This window comes from Motacilla alba, chromosome 14 (genome assembly GCF_015832195.1).
Source record: "Motacilla alba alba isolate MOTALB_02 chromosome 14, Motacilla_alba_V1.0_pri, whole genome shotgun sequence".
Classification (NCBI taxonomy): Eukaryota; Metazoa; Chordata; class Aves; order Passeriformes; family Motacillidae; genus Motacilla; species Motacilla alba.
Genome location: NC_052029.1, coordinates 13,809,593 through 13,832,161, shown reverse-complemented (window position 1 = coordinate 13,832,161; position 22,569 = coordinate 13,809,593). Strand labels below are relative to the sequence as shown.

Sequence of the window (22,569 nt, the reverse complement as noted above, 5' to 3'; positions counted from 1 at the left end):
AAACAATTTGTTCCTGAAGGCTTAACAAAGCCGGCTGCAGCAGCTCCGCCGGCTGAGCGTGTGCTGTGCGAAACAGAATTCATTAAAAGGACAGCCAGAGGCTCAGACCTCGGCGCCACAAAGCCAAGGCACCGCCGGAGCCATCCTCATCCTCATCCTCATCCTCATCCTCATCCTCATCCTGGGCGGTGCCTGCCGCGGGGTGGCAGTCCTGGTGCGGCCGGGAATGCAATGCAGCAGCTGGGGGTGACGGGAGGCTGGCTCGGCTCCTGCCTTCCTCCGCAAGGCTGCTGCATTATTAAAGAGCAGCAGAAAGCGCCGCCCGGCAGCCGCACGGAGCCGCTCGGGGAAGGAGGGGCCCCTCGCCTGCGGCTCCTGCTCCTGCTCCAGGAGGGCTCGGCTCGAACCGGGCGGCACCGAGTACCGATGGAAATAAATCGTTACACAGGCAGGGAAGGCGATGGTCTCGGCAGGGGGACACCCCCCACCACACCCAAGCTCCTGGCTCGAGATGTTCCACTTGTCCTTTCCTCCTCCGTGCCCTGTCACAGACGTACAAAACCTCCTCGTACTGTTCCAGTCTGTGTGCAAATCAGAATTCCACCTGTTCAGCTGCTCTTGTAAGATGGTGATTTAAAACATAAACACACTCAATTCCTTTATTTTCCTGTTGTTCTGTTTATCAGACTGTGTTAGACACTTTTACCTCATTCCTAGAGCACAGAACTAAAGGCTTGGATCTCTCCCTGCCTTTGCACACTGGCAAAGCTGAGGAATGGCTGGCTGGGGATTTATCAGAGATTAAAGATCAGAGCAGCTGTGGCTGCCCCTGGATCCCTGGAAGTGTCCAAAGCCAGGCTGGATGGGGCTTGGAGCAACCCGGGAATGTGGAAGGTGCCTCTGCCCATGGAGCTGGTACAAGATGATCCTGAAAATCCAACCCAAACCATTCTGTGACTTTCGGTGTGACACGAATTCACACAGTGCCCAACTGACACTTCACCCTCTCCACAGGGGAGAACAAAGCTGGTGTTGCTCTCCCAGGCTGCAATTCCACCTCTAGCCCAAGCTCCTGAGAGCCAGATCCAGCACGAGCAGCTCCTGCTGGTACCTCACACAGCGACAGAGGGGGAGGAAAGGCCCCAGAGCTGCGAGCTGACAACACCAACACGCAGGCTGGGCCACTGCAAGAGGAGAAGAGCACGTGAAGAGTTAATCCATGTGGGAGGATACAAGGAACCAATACCAGCCTAGCACATACCAGGAAAATGTGTTGTTTACTTAGAGCACTGCAGAAGGGCTCAATAGCAGCAGATCCATCGCTCAAAGCTGCCCCGGCAGCGACCATTCCCAACAGATGGTACATTTTTCACCACTGAGGTTCTCTCAAGTGTCAGATATATATAAATCCACCTTTGGAAAGCAGCAGGGAGGAAAAAAAACCAAACCAAAACCAGCAACAACAAAATAAACGCTTTTGAGAAATTCAAACTTATTAACAAGATTTAAAAAAACCAACAAAACAAAACCAAAAAGAACCAAGACCACTCTTACAGTATAAACACACCAATTCATTCATTTTTACTGATGGTTGCATTTATGAATTTCATTCTCGTGAAAAAAGGGAATAAAAGGAAAAAAATTAAGAAAATAGCTATTTATAGAAAACAAAACAAAAAAGGGCTCAAACAACAGAATCTGTGCTGATGCTTTTGGATGAGCAGTCCGATGGCATTGAACATTACCTGTGCAAGCAGGCATGCTTGAAAACCTGTCTGAGTACTGCAGCTTCAGTCCCACAATCCAGGATTTCTTTTATGGTTGTTGGAAAAAAAAGAGCCTAATAGTTTCATACTGTATTTATTTAATAACTAAAATTCACAAATAAAAAGATACTTGCAAAGTCCTTTAGTTGTCTCATCCCCTCCTCCTCCACTCTACTGCTTTCAGACCCATATGCATAAAAAAATGGGTTTGGATTTTTAATTTTAACTGTTATATGATTGGTCGTTGGAGCTGAAGCACCAAATGGAGAAGATGCTTTATGGAGATGAGGGTAGAATCCTTTGCCTTCCCACACACATTTTTGGAGGAACACAGGAGATGTACCAGTGCCCGGACTCCTCTGCTCCCATTTCCCCCACCCAGAGCATTCCTTTCATTTTATATTTCCTCTGTTAAGTGACTGACTGCAGCCTCTTTTCCCCCTTTCTGTCCTCGTGGGACTGCACACACGTTGGACATTGTTCATTTCTCACTCTCCAGGCTGTGAGTCAGTGTCAAGTAGGTCCTGTTACAGCTCAGTGCGAGTTGGTTTGTAATGGGTCTTTTCATTTCAGGTAGGTTTGTGTGTCGATTCAGAAGGCTTGTGTTGTTTCTTCCTTGTTTACATCTGACAAGCTGCTGGATAAGGCTATTCATACTCCAGGAACTGTTTGTGATAGAACAGCAAATATCTGGAAGAGAGCAGAGGGACAGTGGCAGTTCTGTGCCAGAGCAGATGAGTTTCCATTGATGCAACCACAAGACATGAGGGCTGTTAATTTTGGTTTTCTTTTCATTTTGAGGTGATTCCAGGGACACTAACCAGGGATGAGAAGGAGGGAAGCCAGCTGACATAATTTTAGCAGCAACTCAGGGAACTGAACAGCTGTACATCAAAGAGGAAGCCCATGGATGCCCCATCCCTGGAAGTGTTCAAGGCCAGGGACAGAGCTTGGAGCAACCTGTGATAGTGAAAGGGGTCCCTGCCCATGGCAGAGGGTTGGAGTGAGATGAGATTTAAGGTCTTTTCTTAGCCAGACCATTCTATGATTCTATGAAAGAGTCAAACCTTGTAAAATCTACTCAAGACCTGAAAACTCTGGAAGATTGGATTCTGTTGGTGCTCAGACAGACAGCAACCATTTAACACTAATGTGACACAAAATAAAGGTGCTTTAAGGTACAGCTGTTGCTTTAGAGTCACACTACCAGAGATCAGACCAGGATTACTGCAAACTGCCTCCCATTTACTGGAACAGAAGCAAAATGAAGCAGCAGCCATGTGGGTGAACACTCATGTCCCACTCAAATATCTGATGAGTCAATCTGCACTCCAATCTGGTGTTTTAAAGGATGAAGTTCCTCCTGACCCTAATTGCTGTGTGTGTACTGGTACAGGAGGAGCCCAGCCCCTCAGCAGTCACACAGAACAGGGAGACTGATCTCCACACAACCCTTCCCCACTCTGACACAGGCTCAGAGCACTTCTGAGATGTTCCAATTGTTATAATTCCATCCAAGCCCTGTGGATTCCCTCACAGGATGCAGAGCTACCGTGTCAGCCTTTATCTGAACCAGGGAAATGCATCAAAGCTCAAACCAGCCTTTATGGGCCATAGTTGTGTTGTACATCCTCTCCTCCTTGCCTCTGGCAGGTTCTTCCATGGGCATAACCCCACCTGAGCACCTGGCATGTGTTACTGAATTACAACAAACTCATTTCTCTGCTCACCTCAAAGCAGAAGTTCCCTGTCAAGTCATTTAACACTAAAATTCAGGTATTATAGATTTCTGTTTTTACTTCCCGATTGAAGTTTAAAAAAAGGAAAAAAGGGAAAATCTATTAAAAAAATTACAACCTGAACATTGTGCCTGCAGCAATCCTTGAAAATGTCATGAATAATTAAAACAAGAATGGTAAAGACTTATCTCTGCAGTACCAAGTCCATAGTTGAAAATGCAAAATGAAGACTTCAGATTTTAAGTTGCTTTTTTCTTTGAACACACACCAGTCCCCAGTGCTTCCCTCAAATGAGGAACACCATGGTGCTTCCTTGAAAAATACTGCTCTGTCCTCCTAAAGCTTGTGTAATATAAATATCAGAAGCCATAATGTCAATCTGAGATTAATTTAAAGCCATGAGCTAAGAAACAGCTCATGTTCTCTACCTGCCTCCCATAGAGCCTTGCAATTCTGGGTCACAGCACTTTCTTATTAACTTTTCTTCCAATCTTTTACACTCATCATAATCCAAAGGTTCTGCAGGCACAGACTGGATGGTGTCACAGAGGTAAGCACTGCTCCTGCACTGGGTGGTCACATCACTTTGGTGTTCAGAATCCCTTCCATTAGCAGGACTTTGGACATGAGCAGCAGTTCCAGACACTGCAGTCACCTGATGTCCCTTGTCCTTCCCCCCCTTTCCTTCAGCAAGTCCATGGTTACAAAGCAATCATGGATAAATGTAACTGTGCAGACTCCATGCTGAAGCACTGAGCATTACAGGGGATATTCAAGAGAGAAAGTATCCTTTTCTATGATTAAAAAGGGTTTCTTAAAGTAAGGAAAACCCAACAAAGGTGAAAGTTTGCCTTCCTTTCCCCTTCTCATGGGAGCACTTACCCTTCACTGTCTAGCACATCCTTAATGCTTGCCTTAGTGATAATGGCATCATCACACTTGAACCACTGGTCCTTGTGCTGCCGGATGAAGCTGGTATAGTGCCCACTCTCCAAGGTTCCCTGGTGATTAACTACTGCAAACAAGGAATACCTGGCACACAGAACAGACCATGAGTATGTGCAGCAAAAGGGGGAAAGAACAGACATTTCAGACAGGCAGAAACTTTTGTTCATAAGTACACATGGCAATGGTAAAGGATCTGATCCATCAGTAGAACACCAGCTCTAACACTAGCTGGGAAGAGGGTGGTCTTGCCCAGGGGAAGAAGAAGAATAATTTTTCTTTTCCTGTCTTGCTATTTCTGCAACTCTCCAGTCTGGTGACCACTGCCAACTTTACCAATACTGGCTAACAAATTTGCTTCTAAAATAGATCAATACTGGTGCATTCCTGAAGAGGAACACCAATTATCCAGTCTGACCTTCTACTTCCCTGATTTACTCTAGTGAACCAGAAAAAAAATGCATTTCAGGTATGGGGAAGGAGGTAATCTTAGATATTTCTAATGATAAACTGCTGAACTGATTAAGTGCCCTTAATCTGCAAAGCCTGGACTTATTTTGAAATACTGAATACATTCAGCCTCAACTTCCAGCTCTCAGATGCTGCTGTGCATTTGCCTGAAAACTTGCAGGCCTACCTCTGTTCCAGAAAAGATACTGATAAGCAAGTTGCTCTCTTTTTTTTTTTTTTTCTCTTTTTTTAAAAGTGCAAGACTGAAGTCTTTGGCCCTTTTGTTCTAAGGTAAGATTTTGTTTCCAGTCTTAAATACACTAATACACTAGTGGCTCTTTTTCAAGCATTTTCCACTCTCTTTAACTCTTTCATAAAATGCTGCCCTCACACTTTGTGTGTGACACAAGCACAGCTGCACAATGGTAAAATAATCTCTCTAATCTCACTTGATATTGTCCTACTCAAGTTGAAAATTCACAGAACTCTTTTGACACAGTGGTGCCACAACAAGGCACCTATTCACTGACTGCCCAGAGCCACTGATTTAGAGCCACCCTCTCCAGGGGAGCCCTTGAATCCAACGGGATGGAAGCACAATTCAGTCCCAGCTGGAGCCTTCTGACACTGCCCCAGCTCTTCCCTGGCACCCAGATCCCTGAGGAATCCAGAAGTCTTTGCTCTCATTAACTAAATCTGCTTAATTTTTAACAATTTCTCCAAGTTAAGGCATGTGCAAACCTCACAAGTGATCAGCTGTGTTACCTTCAGATCTTTTCTAGCACTACTGGACACCCCACATCCAATGACTGAAGCTGTAGGCCCATGCAACACCTGCCTGGTACCTGCCTAGTGACACCTGCACTAAGACCTGGTCAGTTTGGTTTTACATCTTTGTGTGATTCCAGTTTCTTACTGAACTTTTAGTGGCCAATCAAATGCCTTGAATTTAAATACACAATAGCAGCAATGATAATTGTAATCTTATTTAATTGAAGATGTAAGGTTTGTGTGACCATTTCTATCCCCATAAAGCAAAGGATACTGGTTTCAGTTACACCCCCTTTACATTCTTGAGCAAGTCCCACACCAGTCCATCATTTATTCTGACTGGAATCAACACCTGCCCAATAGACCCCAGGATTACTGGGATCATCTGCTCCTGACTTTGAGTGTCAGTGTTCTATTAACTTTCTTTGGTCCTCTGGAACTCCCTTTGCCATTGCAACAGGAAGAGGAATATTTCAATTTTACCCATCAATATTTCAATAGTACCCATCCCTTGTAATAAACATTGTGACCACAGCATTTCATTTTGCCCACAGACCATGTGAGGGTATCACCCTCAGCCCTGGAACAGCTGCCACAGCCCCACGGAAGGGCAGGAACTGCAGTGAGTGAAGCTTTACTTTGCAACATTTCAGACTGACTGTGCTGTCAGATATGGTAATGCACTGGCACTGCAGGATATAAAGCAACACTATCTCCTTCTAGAAGGCAGCTACCTTTCACAATAGGAGGCATGGAATGTACCACTTACTTATTATCATTGTTTAGACTATCCGTCGGCTGCTGGTACTGCCCGTTCATTCTGCTCTCTTTACTGCAACACACACACACACAAAAATCCAGTCACTTAAAGCAGTGGCTTCCCAAACCCAGGAAATTGCTCTGACATGACACACAGCCTGTTTTCTGAATCCAGGTCCTTATTCCAGCTGAGCAGCAAAGGGCTGATTAGGATGCTAAAGATGCTTTATTTGCTCTCACAGCAGTGCTACCTCACAAACACCATTTCTCCTCCTGGTCAAGGCTCCAGTGCTGCAAACACACATCTGTTTACGTCAAATGTTTTATCCAAAAAGCTTCAAAACAGGTTAAGAAAAGATTTGTATTTGAAACCCGGGAAATTATCTAATTACATCAATCCTTTATCTTGTAATGGGTCAATCATCTTGGCTCTGACTTCTAAATTCATTTTGTGTTTTGACAGCAGCAATAGGATTATGCTGTTGATTTCCTAGCTGGTGAAATTCAGACTACTGAGTTATGCCTGCTGATTATCCCATCTCTATTCCATTATGCTGGGTACTTTCATCAGCAGAGCCTGTTCTATCCAGGGAGAATTCACCACAGAGGAACAAGGAAGTCTCAGGAATATATTGGAATAAACCATATATTCTTAATATAACAGTATTTAACAGAGCTTCAGGGCTCTTCTTTCTCTCCTGGTAGAAGCATCTACTTTTTTTCCTGGGCAATAAGGAATGCAGGCAAAGCTTGAAATGATAAGTAAAATTTCAGCATCAAACAGAGTCTCTCTGTTAAGAGATACCATGGTTTGGGGCTTTATGCAGTGCTTCAGATATAAATTAGATCTGAATATCCTCTTGCATATTTGCATGAATGTCTGACAAATACTTTTTAATTAAGCTGATTAAATTCCTTTCATAAAGGTGCATTTATATAAATGCCACGTCTTCCACAAACCTGGGAGGTGGGAGAAGTCTTGCTGTTTCTATTTTAATCTGGACTATGTTTTTGCTTCTTGCAGCATTCTCTAAACAGAAGCTGAAAGTACTAAACAAAAACCCCCAGATTTGCTGATGTGCAGGAATAAAAAGGAAGGATTTTTATAACTTCAGGAATACTGGTTAGGGATTAGGCTGGCCAACTGCACAGGATGGCAGGTGGGTGGGCACTGAGGGGATGGGACCAGAGCAGGGATCTGAAGGCAGGATGGATCTGGGTCTATAAATTGAACAGGCAACCAGAAACGTAACACACATTAATTAAAGAACCCCACCACAATGTTTAAATATAAATCCTTTTCAGGCACATGAAGCTGAACAGTTTATCTAAAAATGGGTTTAGACAAGCTACAGCCTCCCCAGAGAAGCTCATGGCAGAAGTACCACCACAGACACTGTTCTGTACCCTCAAGTATGCTCCTTGTTTTGTGCTGCACGTGTATGGAGTGGGAACCAGTTCTGCTCAGCTCTGGGGGGGGGTTTGGACTTGGAACCCACCTGGAAGCCATGAAAGGTGTCATGTCCAGCTCCAGTGGAAACGAGACATACGTAGTGATCTTCCGCCTCAGTTTGGCTGAGTGTTCAAACCGCTGCAGGCAAAGGCAAGAGGTTTCTTCTTTAGAGAAAGGTTAAATTTTATCTCTTTTATAACTGTCCTAAGCTTAGAAACAATAACATGAAAGAACATTAGCAGTCACTATGCAAGGACAGCCCCAGAGTTTTCCTACCAGCTCTGTGGGAATGTCCATGTAAATAACAACACACTTCTAGCAGGAAAATAAAGCACCCTTTGTGGGCTCAATGTTAACACAGTATTAATTAGATTATTTACCTTGATATCTATGCATACAAACCTATTCCCACCTGACATCAAAGAAAAAATATATTAAACAAGGAGAGCACACAGAGCCTTTACCCAAAAGCAGTGTTCATTTGCACCAGGGCTATTCAAACCCATGGCTGCTGCCTACCCTGGCTCACAGAACTGGTGACAACAGAGTTTGCCTTCAGATTCACACTCTGAATCCACCCATCCCATCATCTCAAGTGACAGGAGTCAAGCCTACACAGGAATACCCATTCAAATTAAGGCAAAAAATGGAATATGCTAACAAAAAAAGCCTTGTCCCTCAGCCAAAAGGGGCCTGCAATACCCACCACCCTCTCCTCATCTCCTTCACTGAACATTAAATTGGAACAGGAACAAATACCAGAAAGAGATGAATGAGTTTCTATTTAAAGGCAGTTTCCCTCTCAATTTCTCAGAAATTCTTCCCTATTTACACTTCAAGTTAATTATTTTCCAATTGTGATGCTGTAACAATTCCCTAGCAACAGATCCAGATGTGAAAAGCTGAGACTTCTGTAATTCTTATCTTTTGTGTCTCTCTCTTGCGTTAACACACAAAATGAAATTTGCATTTTGCATAGGCAGGACAACACAATCACTTAGGAAAAGTAATTTATTTTCCAAAAAATCTTCAGTCATTGGGAATAACACAAATACTGGACTAAGTATAGGAACGGAGTGGAGCACATTCACCTTGACTTGCCTCAGAACTTTTTCCAGGCTTTTCCTTCAATACAGTGGCAATCTTTCAGTGAAAGTGTAAAAATTGTACCGTGTAGGATGAGGGAGTGTAACTGGAGTTGCTTTCTGTGCTGGTTCAGGTTTTGGACCAGCCTCATTCTGTGTCTAGATTCAAGCTGGTTAAGTTCCCCCAGACACACTGCAAAGCTACATCAGAGATAATGTAACACTACCTTAGAAAACCTAGCTGGGCAAGGCAAGATGTTCCTTATATTAACTTATATCATAAAAATTTAGTCAGTGAAAGCCAGAAGACATATCCAAGACTTCAGCTCATCATCTCAGAGAGGAAATCACATCCTCTGCTCTGCTGGCCCCCCGTGAACTTACTTTGAGATGAAAACAGGCCACAATGGGTAACTTCTTCATAGTGAGTTGTTTGGTAGATTCTTGGTAGCTATGGCAACCACTACATTTGATTTTGGCACTGCTTCCTAGATGTTCTGGCCTTGTAAACCTAAAAAAATATTGAAAAGCAAAGGAATGCACAAAACAATCAGATGGTTTTTGACATGTGCTGGAAACGCTTTCACTTGTGGGTCACTGGCACCACAAGGACAAGAGTCAGTGGGTTTTAAGTAATTTTAAAATAATCTACAATCAAACCATAATAATGTAAAGTGCCATGGCTCAGATATCCAAATGTGACACGGATCATTGCTCTAACTTGCACTGAAGTGAATCAGTGGCTGAGAAAGGAGCTCAGTGTCAGTTCATCTCCTACAGCAGAGCAGCTCATTTTCATACAGAAAGCAAAGAAAGATCTTTTGTCTTCAAACCCAAAAACATTGGTATGGAAGACACTCTTCTGCAACACACTATCCTACCTTGTAGCCCTCCAGGGCTGGGATCAAAGCTCTGAGATGGAAAGGCCTGTAAACACAAAGTTCTTTTGAAAATACAGATACCCTTCTAAAAAAACCTTTGTTGACAAAAATCTCTTTCAAAATTTTCAGACAGAAGTGCTCAAAGAAGCCATGGGAAGAAACCATTAGGGAACAGGAAAGTGCTCACAGAAAATGGACAACTTCGATGTTCTCACCACAAACTAAAGCAAAATCTCTCTTTTCCAGAAACTCAGCACAGAAAGGCCAGGACCATGGACTTTCCTTTCTCAGCCCTTCCCTCCAAGTTTACATTTCCACAGGGCAAATCAACCTTCTCCCCAGAGGCTGCCTTGTAACTAAGATTTTTGAGATTAAGTATTTCAAAATATAGTTTAAAATTTTAATTTTGAATTTCTTCATTAAATGAAGAATGTGAGGGCAACATGGTGTGAGTTTGTCCCTCACCCTCAGTCTAACTATGGCCAAAGCAGCCTCCAGCACTAAATGACATCACAGCTTCCTGATTAATTAACAAGATTTCCTTTACCTGGCCTATGTGCCATCATTCTCTGGCTTTTCTTTCTTCCTTTTATTTTTTTTTGCTTTGTATTTGTTTATCCATAAGTCTCTAAACAGGCTTATAAACTTGCTCTGATAGTTGTTTGGAATGCCCTTATCTTTCCATTTTTGTGTCACAATCCTGCTCAATGCTTCCTTCTTCAGGTCAACTTCAGCTGCACGGCCACACTGACATGAAGCTGTCATTACACTGAGACCTTTTTTCTTGCTAACTTTTGGACAAAAACACAGACCCATCCTCTTCATCCATTAGAGTTCAGCTTCTTTCCAAAATCCATACTTTCTGGAAGTATCTTTGAACCTGGATGTTTTTCCTTCCCTATCATCAACTTTGATTCTACTAATCTCTGTGTTGAAGAATATCACCAAAATTCAATTGGTTTTACCTCTTGATGTATTCCTGCATCAGCAATTTTCATGTGTACTAATTCCCTAATTTCCTTAAAATTATTGATCTTAATGGTGTCAAGCAGATTAGATATCAGATGTTAGAGACTATGAATTTTTATTTCAGGAAGATTAGCTTTGCCCCAGGCTCCAGGTAACCTCTTCCTCAGGCAAATATCTGCATTTGCCACAGGAGAATGACTTTCAGATCTGCTGAAAGAGCCAAGTGAACTGTACACAAAGCCATAACCTTCTCCCCAGGTATCTCTTTCCAAGATCCCCAAGTGTCAGCCTCAGAATTACCTTTTCTTTTTGAAAGCTCCATTCCTTTAATCCTTAATGGCATCCCTGCAACTAAGCTGGGAGTAGCTGACTCTCAGTTGTGCTTAGAGAAAAATCTGAATTCCTGCTTGGTGGTAGAATTTAGATAAATATCAAATGCAATTTAAACTCTTTTCATGTGCCTCCTCAGCCACCAGAACCAAGAACAAGGAGACAGACTTTAGTGATTTTGACCACGTAGAACCACATTGTCTGGCAATAGCCAATGCAAAATTTGTTTTCTTACATCATATGGCAAAAGGCTTTGAATGCTTATTGTTGCTCTGAGCCTTCCTACTGTCTCACATGCAAACATCAAAAATATGTGGCGTAAAAATGCTGTTTTTACAGAGCTGTGACAAAGCCCCACTTAGTCCCAGCGTTCAGAGCCACGTGGAGAACAGGATGAAGCCAAATTGCCTGTGTCCAAGCCCAGGCTGTGTTTGTGGCAGGCCATACCTTCTCAAGCAGTCTGTGAGGGTGGTGGTGCCCGACACGTGGCTTTCCCCGTTGACCACGCTGCCATCGCTGCCCGGACTCAGCGGCCAGAAGGGGGTGGAGGAGCCTGGCAGATCCAGACTGATGTCCCAGAACGGGTCTATCGTCGTGGAAACGCCACTGCGGGAGACAGAAACGGTTCCACACACCTTTCAAGGAAGCCAAATGAGCAGTTTCTCTCTCGCTTCGGGGTGCACTCCAGGTGCTTAATTTTAAGGACTTTGGGATCTCCATCACCCCTAGAGGGCACTCAGAGATGACAGAAAATAGAGCTGCTCCAGAGTGTCTGCCCACAATCCATCGTTCCCTGCATATTGAAAAGCTGTATGTCTGGGGAAATGTACATGATGTGTGAAATGCAAAATAAAAGCATTTATGACATTCTCCCACCCACTGGAGCCCTGAGACAGAGGCAGCACTGCCCAGTATAAACCAGTTAACATCTGTGACAACAGCTGCGTGCCATCAGCTAGTTTACAAGCTGGTCTTTCTGCTCAAGACATGGAAGATTGTGCTTGAGGCTACCTCAAAAAAAGAGAAGGCTTTAAAAATACTCTTGCTGTCCAGCAGTGCACTGAATTCAGCTTTGCAGTTCCTCTCAGCATCTCCTACAGCCTTTGGGATTGGAGAGGCCAAAGAATAACTGCACCAAGCAGTGGCTTGTGCTCTCCATCAGAGTTCTCTAAAGACAGCTGAAGACAAGTCAACAGCCAGACTGTGGAAAAAGCTGCTCAAAATTTTAACTGCTATTGACTCAAATCTTCTCTTCCAGCATCCACATTTTTAAGATAACTTCAGGGGTCTAAGCTCCTTGTTGTCTTTATTTTTTGAGTTCTCTCCTCCCCTAAAACCAGTGTCTTTCACTCTGCAATCTCATTAAGCCTTCAATATTCTGCCTTTTCCCTCTGCTTCATTTGTGCAAAAGTTGTCAATTTTCAAAAGAAAACTTCTTTTGTCAAAGTTTCATCAATGTTAATATTGTGTCATAACAAATCAAGCTTTGCATTATCACATAAGGATTCAGTGGCTCTACCAGGCAAAGAACAGAATTTCCTATGTTTTTCTTACAGTAAATCTTTTGCAAATCCCTCCAGGAAACTGAGAATAAAAGCAGATTCAAACAAGCCCAGCCCATGTGCAGGACAGCAAGAATGTGAAGCAGAACAAAAAACAAGAACTCTGACTTCTGCACTATGGCAACACCAAACAGCTCCAAAGAGAAGTCAACTTGTTCCAGTACAGAGCAGAACAATAAATACATTTTTCCATACTCTTGTAAAGGCTATTTTTCTGGTACCTGAGATTACATTAGGCATCAGCCTCTTTGAAACCTCTCCTGATGATACATGAGGCTCCTGACCGAAGGAAAATGTGGTTCTGCATCAGAATTTGCTTCAAATGTAGTTGCAATTACGTATTTTGAAATTCAAAGAGATCTTGGAAGTATTTTCTTTATGGTCTTGGGAAATAACAGCCTTTTCCAGACTAGTAAAAAGTTTTTGTGCATAAGCCTGTAATATTTCACAGGCAGCTTTTTAGGTATGTCTTAATACGTGACAGTTAACTGGTAATTGCTTGCATTTAGCTGACAGAATTATAGCATTAGAGAATCCCAGGATGGTTTGGTTGGAAGAAACTTTAAACATCATCTCATTGCAGCCCTTGCCATGGGCAGGGACACCTTGCACTAGACCAGGCTGCTCAGAGCTCCACCAGCCTGGCACTGAACACTGCCAGGGATGGGGCAGCCACAGCTGCTCTGGGAAATCTGTGCTGGTGCCTCAGGGAGCTGCACTAACACAGTCCTTGTGTTTCTGGAGTTTTGTCAGTATTTATTGGTATTCAAGAGAGGAAAGGTTCAATGCACTGCACTGGAGAGGTGCAGGTTTGAATGAGGATCAGGAAAAGTGACTTACTGGCAGACTTGACAGGTAACATCCGACTGCAGTCCGCCGGTGAAGATTTGGTCTATGATGCAGTTACAGTGGTTGGGGTTGTTGGCCTTCTTCCCATTATCATCACCTGCAGGAATGCAAACACAGGCTCAGAAGTCAAAAATCCTCTGAGGGAACAGTGGTTTGTCTTGGACTGTGTCTCCAGTAACTCTTTCTAACTCAAACTTATACTGCAAGTTCACAAGGATAATTCAGAACCCTGCAGAAGTTGTGCATTGAAGAAAACAAGGAAACAAGATTGGAATTCCTTGAAAAATACAGAAGATAACCAAAAGGTGACTAAAAGTAGAGGTGAAGCTTTAAGCCATAGCAGCTCTTAGCTCAACCCTTGCTCAGGGTATCTCCCTTTACAGAGGTTTGCTTTGCACTGCCTGGCATAAAGATCAGCCCCTAAGACAAAGGAGTAGCCAAGGTGGTTTATGAAAATCAATATTTAAATTTCACAGCAGCAAATGCTACTTTTTAACTTCTATCCCAGTCAACTTCTGTGAGCAGAATGAGGGGAGAGGGTTTGTTAAGAGCCATTCACCCCCAGCCCACTGCCTCCATCGATGTGCACCTTCCATGCAGGTTTTCAGCAGGGGGAAAATGAAAGATGTCCTTTTCTGAAGGGAGGAGGTAATGCTGTGTCCTCTTCCAGCTTCTCCAGAGGCACAGTGAACACATCCCCATCTTTCAGGCATCACACACTGTCACTGCAGGTCCCAGGAGTAAAGTGGCATTTAGGACTCGAGTGCTGAGATTAGGCCAATTCAGCTTTCTCACAATAACCAGAGTATTAAAAAACCAGAGTATTAAAAACTTCTGCACACAATTCTCAGCTTCAAAGCCCTCTCCCTCCATTCCCCAAGGTGGAGTAGGAATGACACCCTTTTCCTTGGGTTTCCAGACTGTCCACTGCTTATTTTCCTTGGATAGGACAGATGTAACTGGGCTTGCTTTGCAATCAGAGATGCACACACCAACTACTACACAGCACCAGCTAATTATTTTTTACAATACATTTCAAGATGTTTTTCAGTCTCCTTCAACAGCAACTGCTACAACAGAACTAAGTTTGGACAGGTTTCCCAGTGTACTTAACTTACTGGGAAGTATTTGATTTCTGAAACTGAAATGCTAAGACTGAAATACTGAAATACTCCTCAAATCTCTGCTACTTCTCAAAAACTTCTCAAGAATATCCAAAAAAACACCTCTGAAGAAACGAAAAGTTACTAAAAGCAGGGCAACAGACCATTTTCATGTGTCTAAGGCGCTCTAGCTGGAGTTTTCTTGTAGTAGAAACAGATAGAATTCTATTTTTTTTTCCAATGAAGCTTTAGAATTACGCTGAAAAGTATTATATAATAATCTGGCAAAGGTTCCACTGGATGCTAAGCGTGGAAAAGCAGTCATAGGTGATACCTACTAAGCTGCAATGGGCCACTTGAGTTAATTAGATTCTAAATGCCTCAGGAAAGTTCTCCCTCAGCTGCCAGATTTAGGCTTTAGAAACTTTTGTTTGAATTGCCAAGAAAAGCACATTGTTTCCTTAAAAAGACTCCTGAAGAAAATGCTCTAAAATTAGATTTCAAGTGTACGAGGTTCAAGTTGGGGGTTATCACACCCGGTCTGAGGTGTTTCTTGATGGGAATTTCAGCTAAATCTTACTGAACTTAAAGAGCTTTTAATGGGCTCAATTTTGCTAAGCTAATGAAGAGGGCATCCAGGATAGAGACTGTGCAAGGCATCCTTCACCTACAGAAAAAGCTGCACTTATATTCACAAGCTTTAAAGAAAAAAAAATTCAAAACAGAATTAACTGGGTTTTAGTCAAAGCTCCACTTTTCCTTTTTAAGGAGCTACCACATCCTTGTCATCTCCCCATTTCAAACATTGTCTCTGCTTTGTTTGGAGGGGGCAGAAGGAGAAAAGCAGTGCTGAGAGCTTTTCCCTGGATCACAGGTACCATCCCAGCTGAACACCTTCAGCAGACAGTCATTTCCTCCCACAGAGGGAACTGAGCTGTCCCTTTTCAATTACCCAAGTCAATTAGGATCAGTGATGAGAGGGTCTCAAATGAATATCCTGCAAGCTTGTTCCCAGCAAAACAGAAGGGTATTACCCACTCAACATTATTTCCCATGACATTTGGTTGGAGAGGAGGGAAAAAAGAGTAAGATTACCACCTACACACACTTGTCAATATGGAACAGATGCTGAGGGGAGGTATATTATGCAGCTGAGAACTAGAAGCTGCTAGATTGTTGTGCTCAAGTTAACGTTCCCTTCAACATTTCTGTCTCCCAAATGAGGTTTTAATTGCAGATATTTCTGGGGGTTTAAATCTGGTCCGGGGAAATCAGCAGCTTTTGAGAATGGTCAGCACAAGACTAAAAGCAAACCTCAAAACTTATCAATGCACATATTAATGTGGTTATGAGCACGGCTGAAAATTGAGTTTAGGAGTTTGCAGTCAAATTAAATGCAACTCTCAAAAAACCCTACACAGGTTACTACTGTGTCTGTGAAATAACTAAGCATGGTAATCTATTTCAAAATAGGCATTTAATATACCACTAAAGGTAAATAACACACAGCAACAGTAAAAACAGCTTAAAAATATACAACTTTTTAAGATTGCTTTTGGTTTTGATATAAAAATACAAGTTTTGCCTCAATCTTTCATTCTGTAATTTAAATGAGAAAAAGGAAGTCAGGAATTGTCAGATTTTAAAAGGGGTATTTATCAAAACAAGACATTAATGTTAATATTTCTGGTTTGCTTTGGTCCCTGGTGTTCTGAACAAGTGCTTGTTATTTCTGACAAAGCAGTGTACACACAAATCTATATGGATCAGAGCAGATGACATGTTTCACAAGCATATGCTCTATCAATTCCTAAGAATATCACACAGAATTCACAGAGCAGGGCAGTGTTTTCCTCCCAGATCTCAGTACACCATTCTTTTTTCTGGCTTCAGATTTGTTTTGTAGCACTCCTTGTTAAAGGTGAATGCAAAATGCTTCAAGAAATCCAAATAAATGAGGAATAATCAGCTTTAAGGTACTACTCTCCCTTTTTAAAAACTACCAAATAAAGTTTGGGATAAAAACACAGATTACTTCTATTTTTTATGTTGCTTTTTGAATCTTTGTGTACCAGTGCCCATCTCTGCCACTTGAGTGCTGTTGTTTCTGCAACAGAAACCCCCACAGCCAGGGATTCCACTGGACAGAACAGGAATTTTTGACTTGCAGTCCTGATCCTTTTAAGAAAACAATAATTCTGGTCTAAGCTTCCCCAAGCTTGAAGATGTCCGAGACAAAGGTGGGAAACTAAAAAGTGTCTGCATGATTGGAAGCTCACTGGTGTGAAGTCTGCAGAATCAGAACCCCAAATTTATCCCAGAGCACTGGGGATAAAGATGCATCTGTCATGTTGACTAAAAGCTGACTTAATGCTTTACAGCCTGGGCAGAAATACAGATTATTTACATTATTTCTTCCACTAAAATACTACTTTCCAGTTAGATCACCTGCCTCCAGCTGCTGAAATGAAAAAGTGATGCACAGGCAAGACACACTTGACCCCTTTTATTCAGAAATATTTCCTATTACTCCAGCAGCACAGAGGAGCCCTATTGAGGGTTTAGAATGTGCCTGCCCAGATGCCACAGCTCAACCCGACAGTGCCAGCACATCTGTCACCCCTCAGACTGGATTTACATGCAGATCAGACAGGTATCCTGGCCTCCCAAAACTCCACAGATGCCACTAAAGCAAAGTACGGATTCAACCAGCATTTAAAACACCAACCAAATCAAAACAAAATTGCCTGGGCCAGCCTGCCCACATAATCATCTCAGGGCAGCTGTAGGATTACAAAATTTATCTTTAAATGGACATCAAAATCATGTATTTTTCTTAATTTAAGCAGTGACAAATCAACAACAAATATTCACAGCTTTGTCTTTACTTGCATTAAGACATTTCCTAGACAGCTGAGTACACAGAATGGAAAAGGGATAAATGACTATTGGCAGCCAAACAAACATCACTGGATATTTATACATAAGGAACACTTTCATTTACTTGGGTGCCTGAAGCCTTGGTGATCATGAATAATGCCCAAAAACTAGAGCAAAATTTCCCCCATGACTTTATTTTATTTCACTGTGTGTTAATTGTAAAACTTCATTACTATTGACTGGAAGCTTTAAAAGCTTTTTTTCGTTCATTAAAATAAATATTTAATATTGGCAGGGGAGGTATTATTTGCTTACTGTAGCTGTAGGACATATTCTCACTATTAGTAATAATATTTTTACATCTGCACCCTTCACATGCAAGTGTGTCTGAGTGGATACACAAGTGGGAAAACTTTCTCATTACACTGAAAACTAGTTCATTCCAAATGTGGTTTTGCATGACTATACTTGAAATTCTGGTTTAGATTAACTTGTTTGGTTCCCACACAACTGCTCAACCACTTACTTTAAATTACCTTGATGTGGTATAGATTATTTACTATGATTTAATACAAGTCTCTCTATTTCTTCAAAAACAGAAATTTGAAAACCTGGCAGGAGAGATATCAAGGAAGATTCTTCATTTAAAGTCAAACCACTTTTTTTTTTTTTTTTAAAGTCTTTTCAGATTCTTTATCAGTTTGAGAAGAGCTCAGGGACCTTCACTGATACAAGTTTTTCTCTTTACAATTCTGAGACACAAATACTACTTCATTAATTAATGAGGGTATGTAGAAGAAATATGAGCATTATCTTATATCAGAGATGATGAAAAAAACTTCAAGATTTGTTAGATCAATGGTTCAGAAATTTAACATGAACAAAGAAGTGCTTCTGTTGGCAGCTGAATTTATTCAGTGTTAAGAAGCTGATATTTGGGTAGATTTTGTTCCTTACTGGACTTCCACACCAGTTTAATCTGGATTATTGAAATCCAGATAGTGGTTGTCAAATGACAGACACTAATAACTACAAAGGAACTGCTCTGTGTACTCCTGTCCTTAGCAATACTTTTTTTGGAGAAGATTCTTTTGGAGGCACCAATTATGGATGTGAACAAGCCCATCTGCTGCCACGCAGGGCTACCTCAGAGATAAAAGTGAGATTCACAACAGTTCAGAGAAGCAGCAACAGCCTTCCCTTTGACAGTCCTCTGATAAACCAAAAAACTAAACCTTAAGTGCTTTTCCTAAGAGCATTTGAGCAAAGTTGAGTGCTTAAATCTTCTTTTTGATAACCAAGGACTTTTTGTTTGTTCTGTTAGTACCAACCCTACTACTTTTCCCTTGGAGGAATAGTAAAAATTTTGCTGCTGCAGTAAGTGAATCAAGTTAGAGCAAACATTGGCAGATTGGGAAATTCTCAGTTCAGCTTGAGTTCAGCTAACAAGCAGAAAATACATCATTTCATATGATATTACAAAATCAAGACTTAGATACTTCATATCAAAAAGCATGACATGACACTGAACATTTTTATTGTATTGTACAATTATGTATTGTTCTATACAGACTAATAAAACAAGAGATACCACAGCCACCCATTGCTCTTTCTGCTTACAGAAATGTGAATAAATTTGGCATCAAAATACAGTAGAATCATATTTAAGCAGAGTAATAGTATTAAGTATTAAGACATAACCTCTCCCCTATGTTATTTTCATCAGTCCCATGACACACTGAGTAAGAGTTCTAACTACTCAAAGTATAAATAGAATTAAAATGGCAATTTAAAAGAAAAGACAGTGACTCACAGCCAATAAGAGAACATCATGATGGTGATTCAAACAAATGTACAGGCTTGTCTGCTTCTAACTCTTGGTACTTTTTGACAGGGGGAATGGTTTATTTATTTCTAAATATTTTAAGTCTACCGAATGTTTCTAAAGGAACTTGCTAAGAGTGCTGCACTGGCACTAGACTTGGTTTAAGAAGAGATGGCTCTACCTCCTTTGGATGCAATAATCCTTGTTGACTGGAGCCTCAGGACAAGCCTTACCTTTGCAGTGTCTGTGTAGCACATCTAATGCAGCAATGAGGAACTCGTGTGCATCTTGTTGCTCGTACCCTGCTAAATGCCGTGCGTGAGTCCATACCAGGTGCAATAACCTATATGGAATGTGAGGAGATCGGTGCCCAGAGTAAAACTGCTCAAAGCAAAGAGAAGGACATCACTGTTAACAGCTTACACAGCCTCAGAGCATTGCATTATTAAAAAGTCAAATGAGAGCAATTAGGCAAATCAATTTAAACAGTTTCATTCTGATGGCCTCAATAATAAAGGAGAGAGACGGCTTTTGTCACACGCTACTGGAGAAGTGATCTCAGATCTGAGCAGCTCGGTTTTCTCCCTTGAAATTCCATCAGTTTGTGATGGATTAGCCTGAAAAAATGTGGGGGTGCAGGGAGTGGGGTAGGCAGACACAAACATCACTCACAATTTGCTTACTGATACCACTGGCTTTTATTAAAATAGTCTGGGGAGGAAAGAAAGGAAAAAAAAATTCCTGCATTTGAAAAGGATCACCAATTTCATTCACAAATTATGTGAATGAAATGTCCGTGTCGTTGTCCCCCCCCATATCAGAACAAACACTGAAGATGAGAATATTAGATGCTGACTGTCAGCCAATCCCTGACCCATGGCAACTCTGCATCCAAATGCTGTGCACACTCCAATTTTATGGAAGAATTTCTAAGCAGGGCAGCAGCCTCATGCCAGTACTGGCCTTTCACTGTAAAAGGCTTTAAAAACAACTTTATTGAGCCAGCTGTTTGCAGAGCTGAAGGTCCCCATTCAGCCAGTGATCCCCGAAGCCAGCTGCCATCCCTGCTCCAGCAGGGTGTCCCCTGCCTGGGAATCTGGTGCTGGACCAGCTCCTGCATCTGCTCCTTCATCTGCTCCAGTCAAAATCTGATGAGCTGGGTCCAGAGTGACTAAAACTGCCCCAGGTGATTTTGCCAGAAGCTCATTAGAGAGTGCACAGATGAATTATTCAGTCAGCACAGCCTGATGTGAAACACTGCTGCTGCTGCTGGGGGTGACACAGCTGGGGAGGGAAATCAGCACAGGGCAGGAGGACACTGCCCACAGAAACTTTTTAAATTAAAAACCAGCCAGGTCCCACTTGAAAAAACCCAAACAAACAAAAAAACCCAACCAACCCACCCCCCAAAAAAAAAAAATCTCAAAAACCACCCATGCTAAGGGTCTGTGTTTCCCTGGGTTGAGGTTCAGCCCTTCCTTTATCCTGCACAGTTCCAAAAGCAAAGCAGGGATGCTCGTGGTGTCCCTGCAGGAGTCAGAAAAGGCCCAGAAGAGTTTATTCACTTGTCAGAGTAACATTTTAATTTTAATAAGTGAACATTTGTGAGTCATTTTGCCTTCCCTCACCTTCAGCAAAGGTATCTGCCAGTAAATGCTGCCTGCAACACCACAATTATGTTTTCCCAAGATCCTATCAAATCCGTGGCAGTTTCTTTTCAGTTACTCTTCCCAAACAGAAGACAGTAAGTGGCAAATACACAGAACAAAAACCAAGATTTAAACCCCCAGCAGTATATAATTCTCATCCTTATTGGAAAAGTGAGCTTCCTTCCCCAGCCCTGAGTTTCTCCCTGCACAGTCTCTGAGCATTTTATGTAAGTCCAAGCACAGGCACTATGCTACAAACCTGCTGAGAGAAAACACTGTATTTTAAGGGACAGGTTGGCAAAAGGCAGCACAATCTTCATCTAATCCTCATATTGGTAGGGTTTCCTACATGATTTTAGAGTATTTCCTCCCACAGAAATTTCTTCCTCACAAGACCCACTTTTCCCAAACAAGAAGCTGCACCTCTGCAGCCAAACACCACAAAATGCTCCCATAAATACAAAGATCAATAGTTAACTCTGTTGCCAACAAGGATGACACTGAGGGACTGGAGCAGGAGTGTGGTAATTGAAATCTGCTGATGCAGCTGCTGCTCAACATAATTCAGAGAACTGCAGCAATAAAACTTCCCTGTTCTGTCACTCCTTACAATTAGTCCCAGAGCTCTCTGGTCATTTTAACCACCAGCACTCCATGTAATTACTCCACTGCAGACACAAGACCTGCCAGCAGATTTCACATTCTCTGCTGCCTCAGTAGGATGAGAAGGATCTGACATGAAGCTTTATCAAATTATTAACTATTATCACACAAAACTAGAAAACTGCCTGGTAAGAATGTGGGGCGGGGGAAAAGCTTCACTGCTCAAATATTTATTAAATAAAACAAAGAATCTGAGCACATTCAATAACAATATTTTAACTGGAATGTATAAAACATCCATCCCATCTCTGTCATTTCCTTGCTGCTGGGAAAAGCAGCCTATCAGAGCTGTTCCAGTCCACAAAAAGGAAAAGAGTCCATGTAAAGTTTTATTCCAACCTTTTCACTGAAGTGTGCAAATATAAACAATGATGTATTTGCAAGTCACCTTTAAAATACAACTGTTAAACAACTGTTAAACAACTGTTCCAAACATAATTTCATCTTTTTTTTAAATTTGTTTTCAATTCAGCAGTATCAGTTGTTTATACTGGAGAGAACTAGTTTGAGCAATTTCAAAGTGCTGGGTAATTCACTGCTTAATTGCTATTCCAGGAAAAAAAAAAGGAGGGGGGGGAGAAAGGAACAAACCAACCAGGATTCAAAGCCTCCATTCTTACACAGCCCAAGTAAAATTAATTTTCTTTTTCCACTTGAAACACTTGCTGTTGCTTTCCAGAAAGAATCTTTGGAGGATTTAGAAGACTATAGGCTTTGTAATTTGCATTATTGTTACCAAAAATATACAAGCAACAGTGAGGCTTTAAAACAAAATAAGACCCCACTATACACATCTGTACTTCTTTCTCCTCCTCCTGCCAAAAACATGCACAGAAGTTTCTCAATTATGTGAATAAACAGATAAATTTGATTTATCCTGCACATGTATC

At 41.8% G+C, this 22,569-nt stretch overlaps 1 protein-coding gene across 2 annotated transcripts in view; it reads right to left on the bottom strand.

Annotated features, from left to right (window-relative positions):
• Positions 1-1,553: 1,553 nt before the first annotated feature.
• Positions 1,554-22,569, bottom strand: part of USP22 (ubiquitin specific peptidase 22) — a 90,340-nt gene continuing 69,324 nt past the window's right edge. For both annotated transcript variants that reach the window (XM_038150779.1, XM_038150778.1), the window contains 8 exons: positions 19,601-19,748; positions 13,551-13,656; positions 11,596-11,754; positions 9,353-9,479; positions 7,930-8,021; positions 6,441-6,503; positions 4,388-4,537; positions 1,554-2,456 (listed from right to left, as the gene is read on the bottom strand). In XM_038150779.1, coding sequence (XP_038006707.1) covers positions 2,414-2,456; positions 4,388-4,537; positions 6,441-6,503; positions 7,930-8,021; positions 9,353-9,479; positions 11,596-11,754; positions 13,551-13,656; positions 19,601-19,748 — 888 coding nt within the window. In that variant the 3' untranslated portion in view covers positions 1,554-2,413. The remainder of the gene's footprint in view (positions 2,457-4,387; positions 4,538-6,440; positions 6,504-7,929; positions 8,022-9,352; positions 9,480-11,595; positions 11,755-13,550; positions 13,657-19,600; positions 19,749-22,569) is intronic.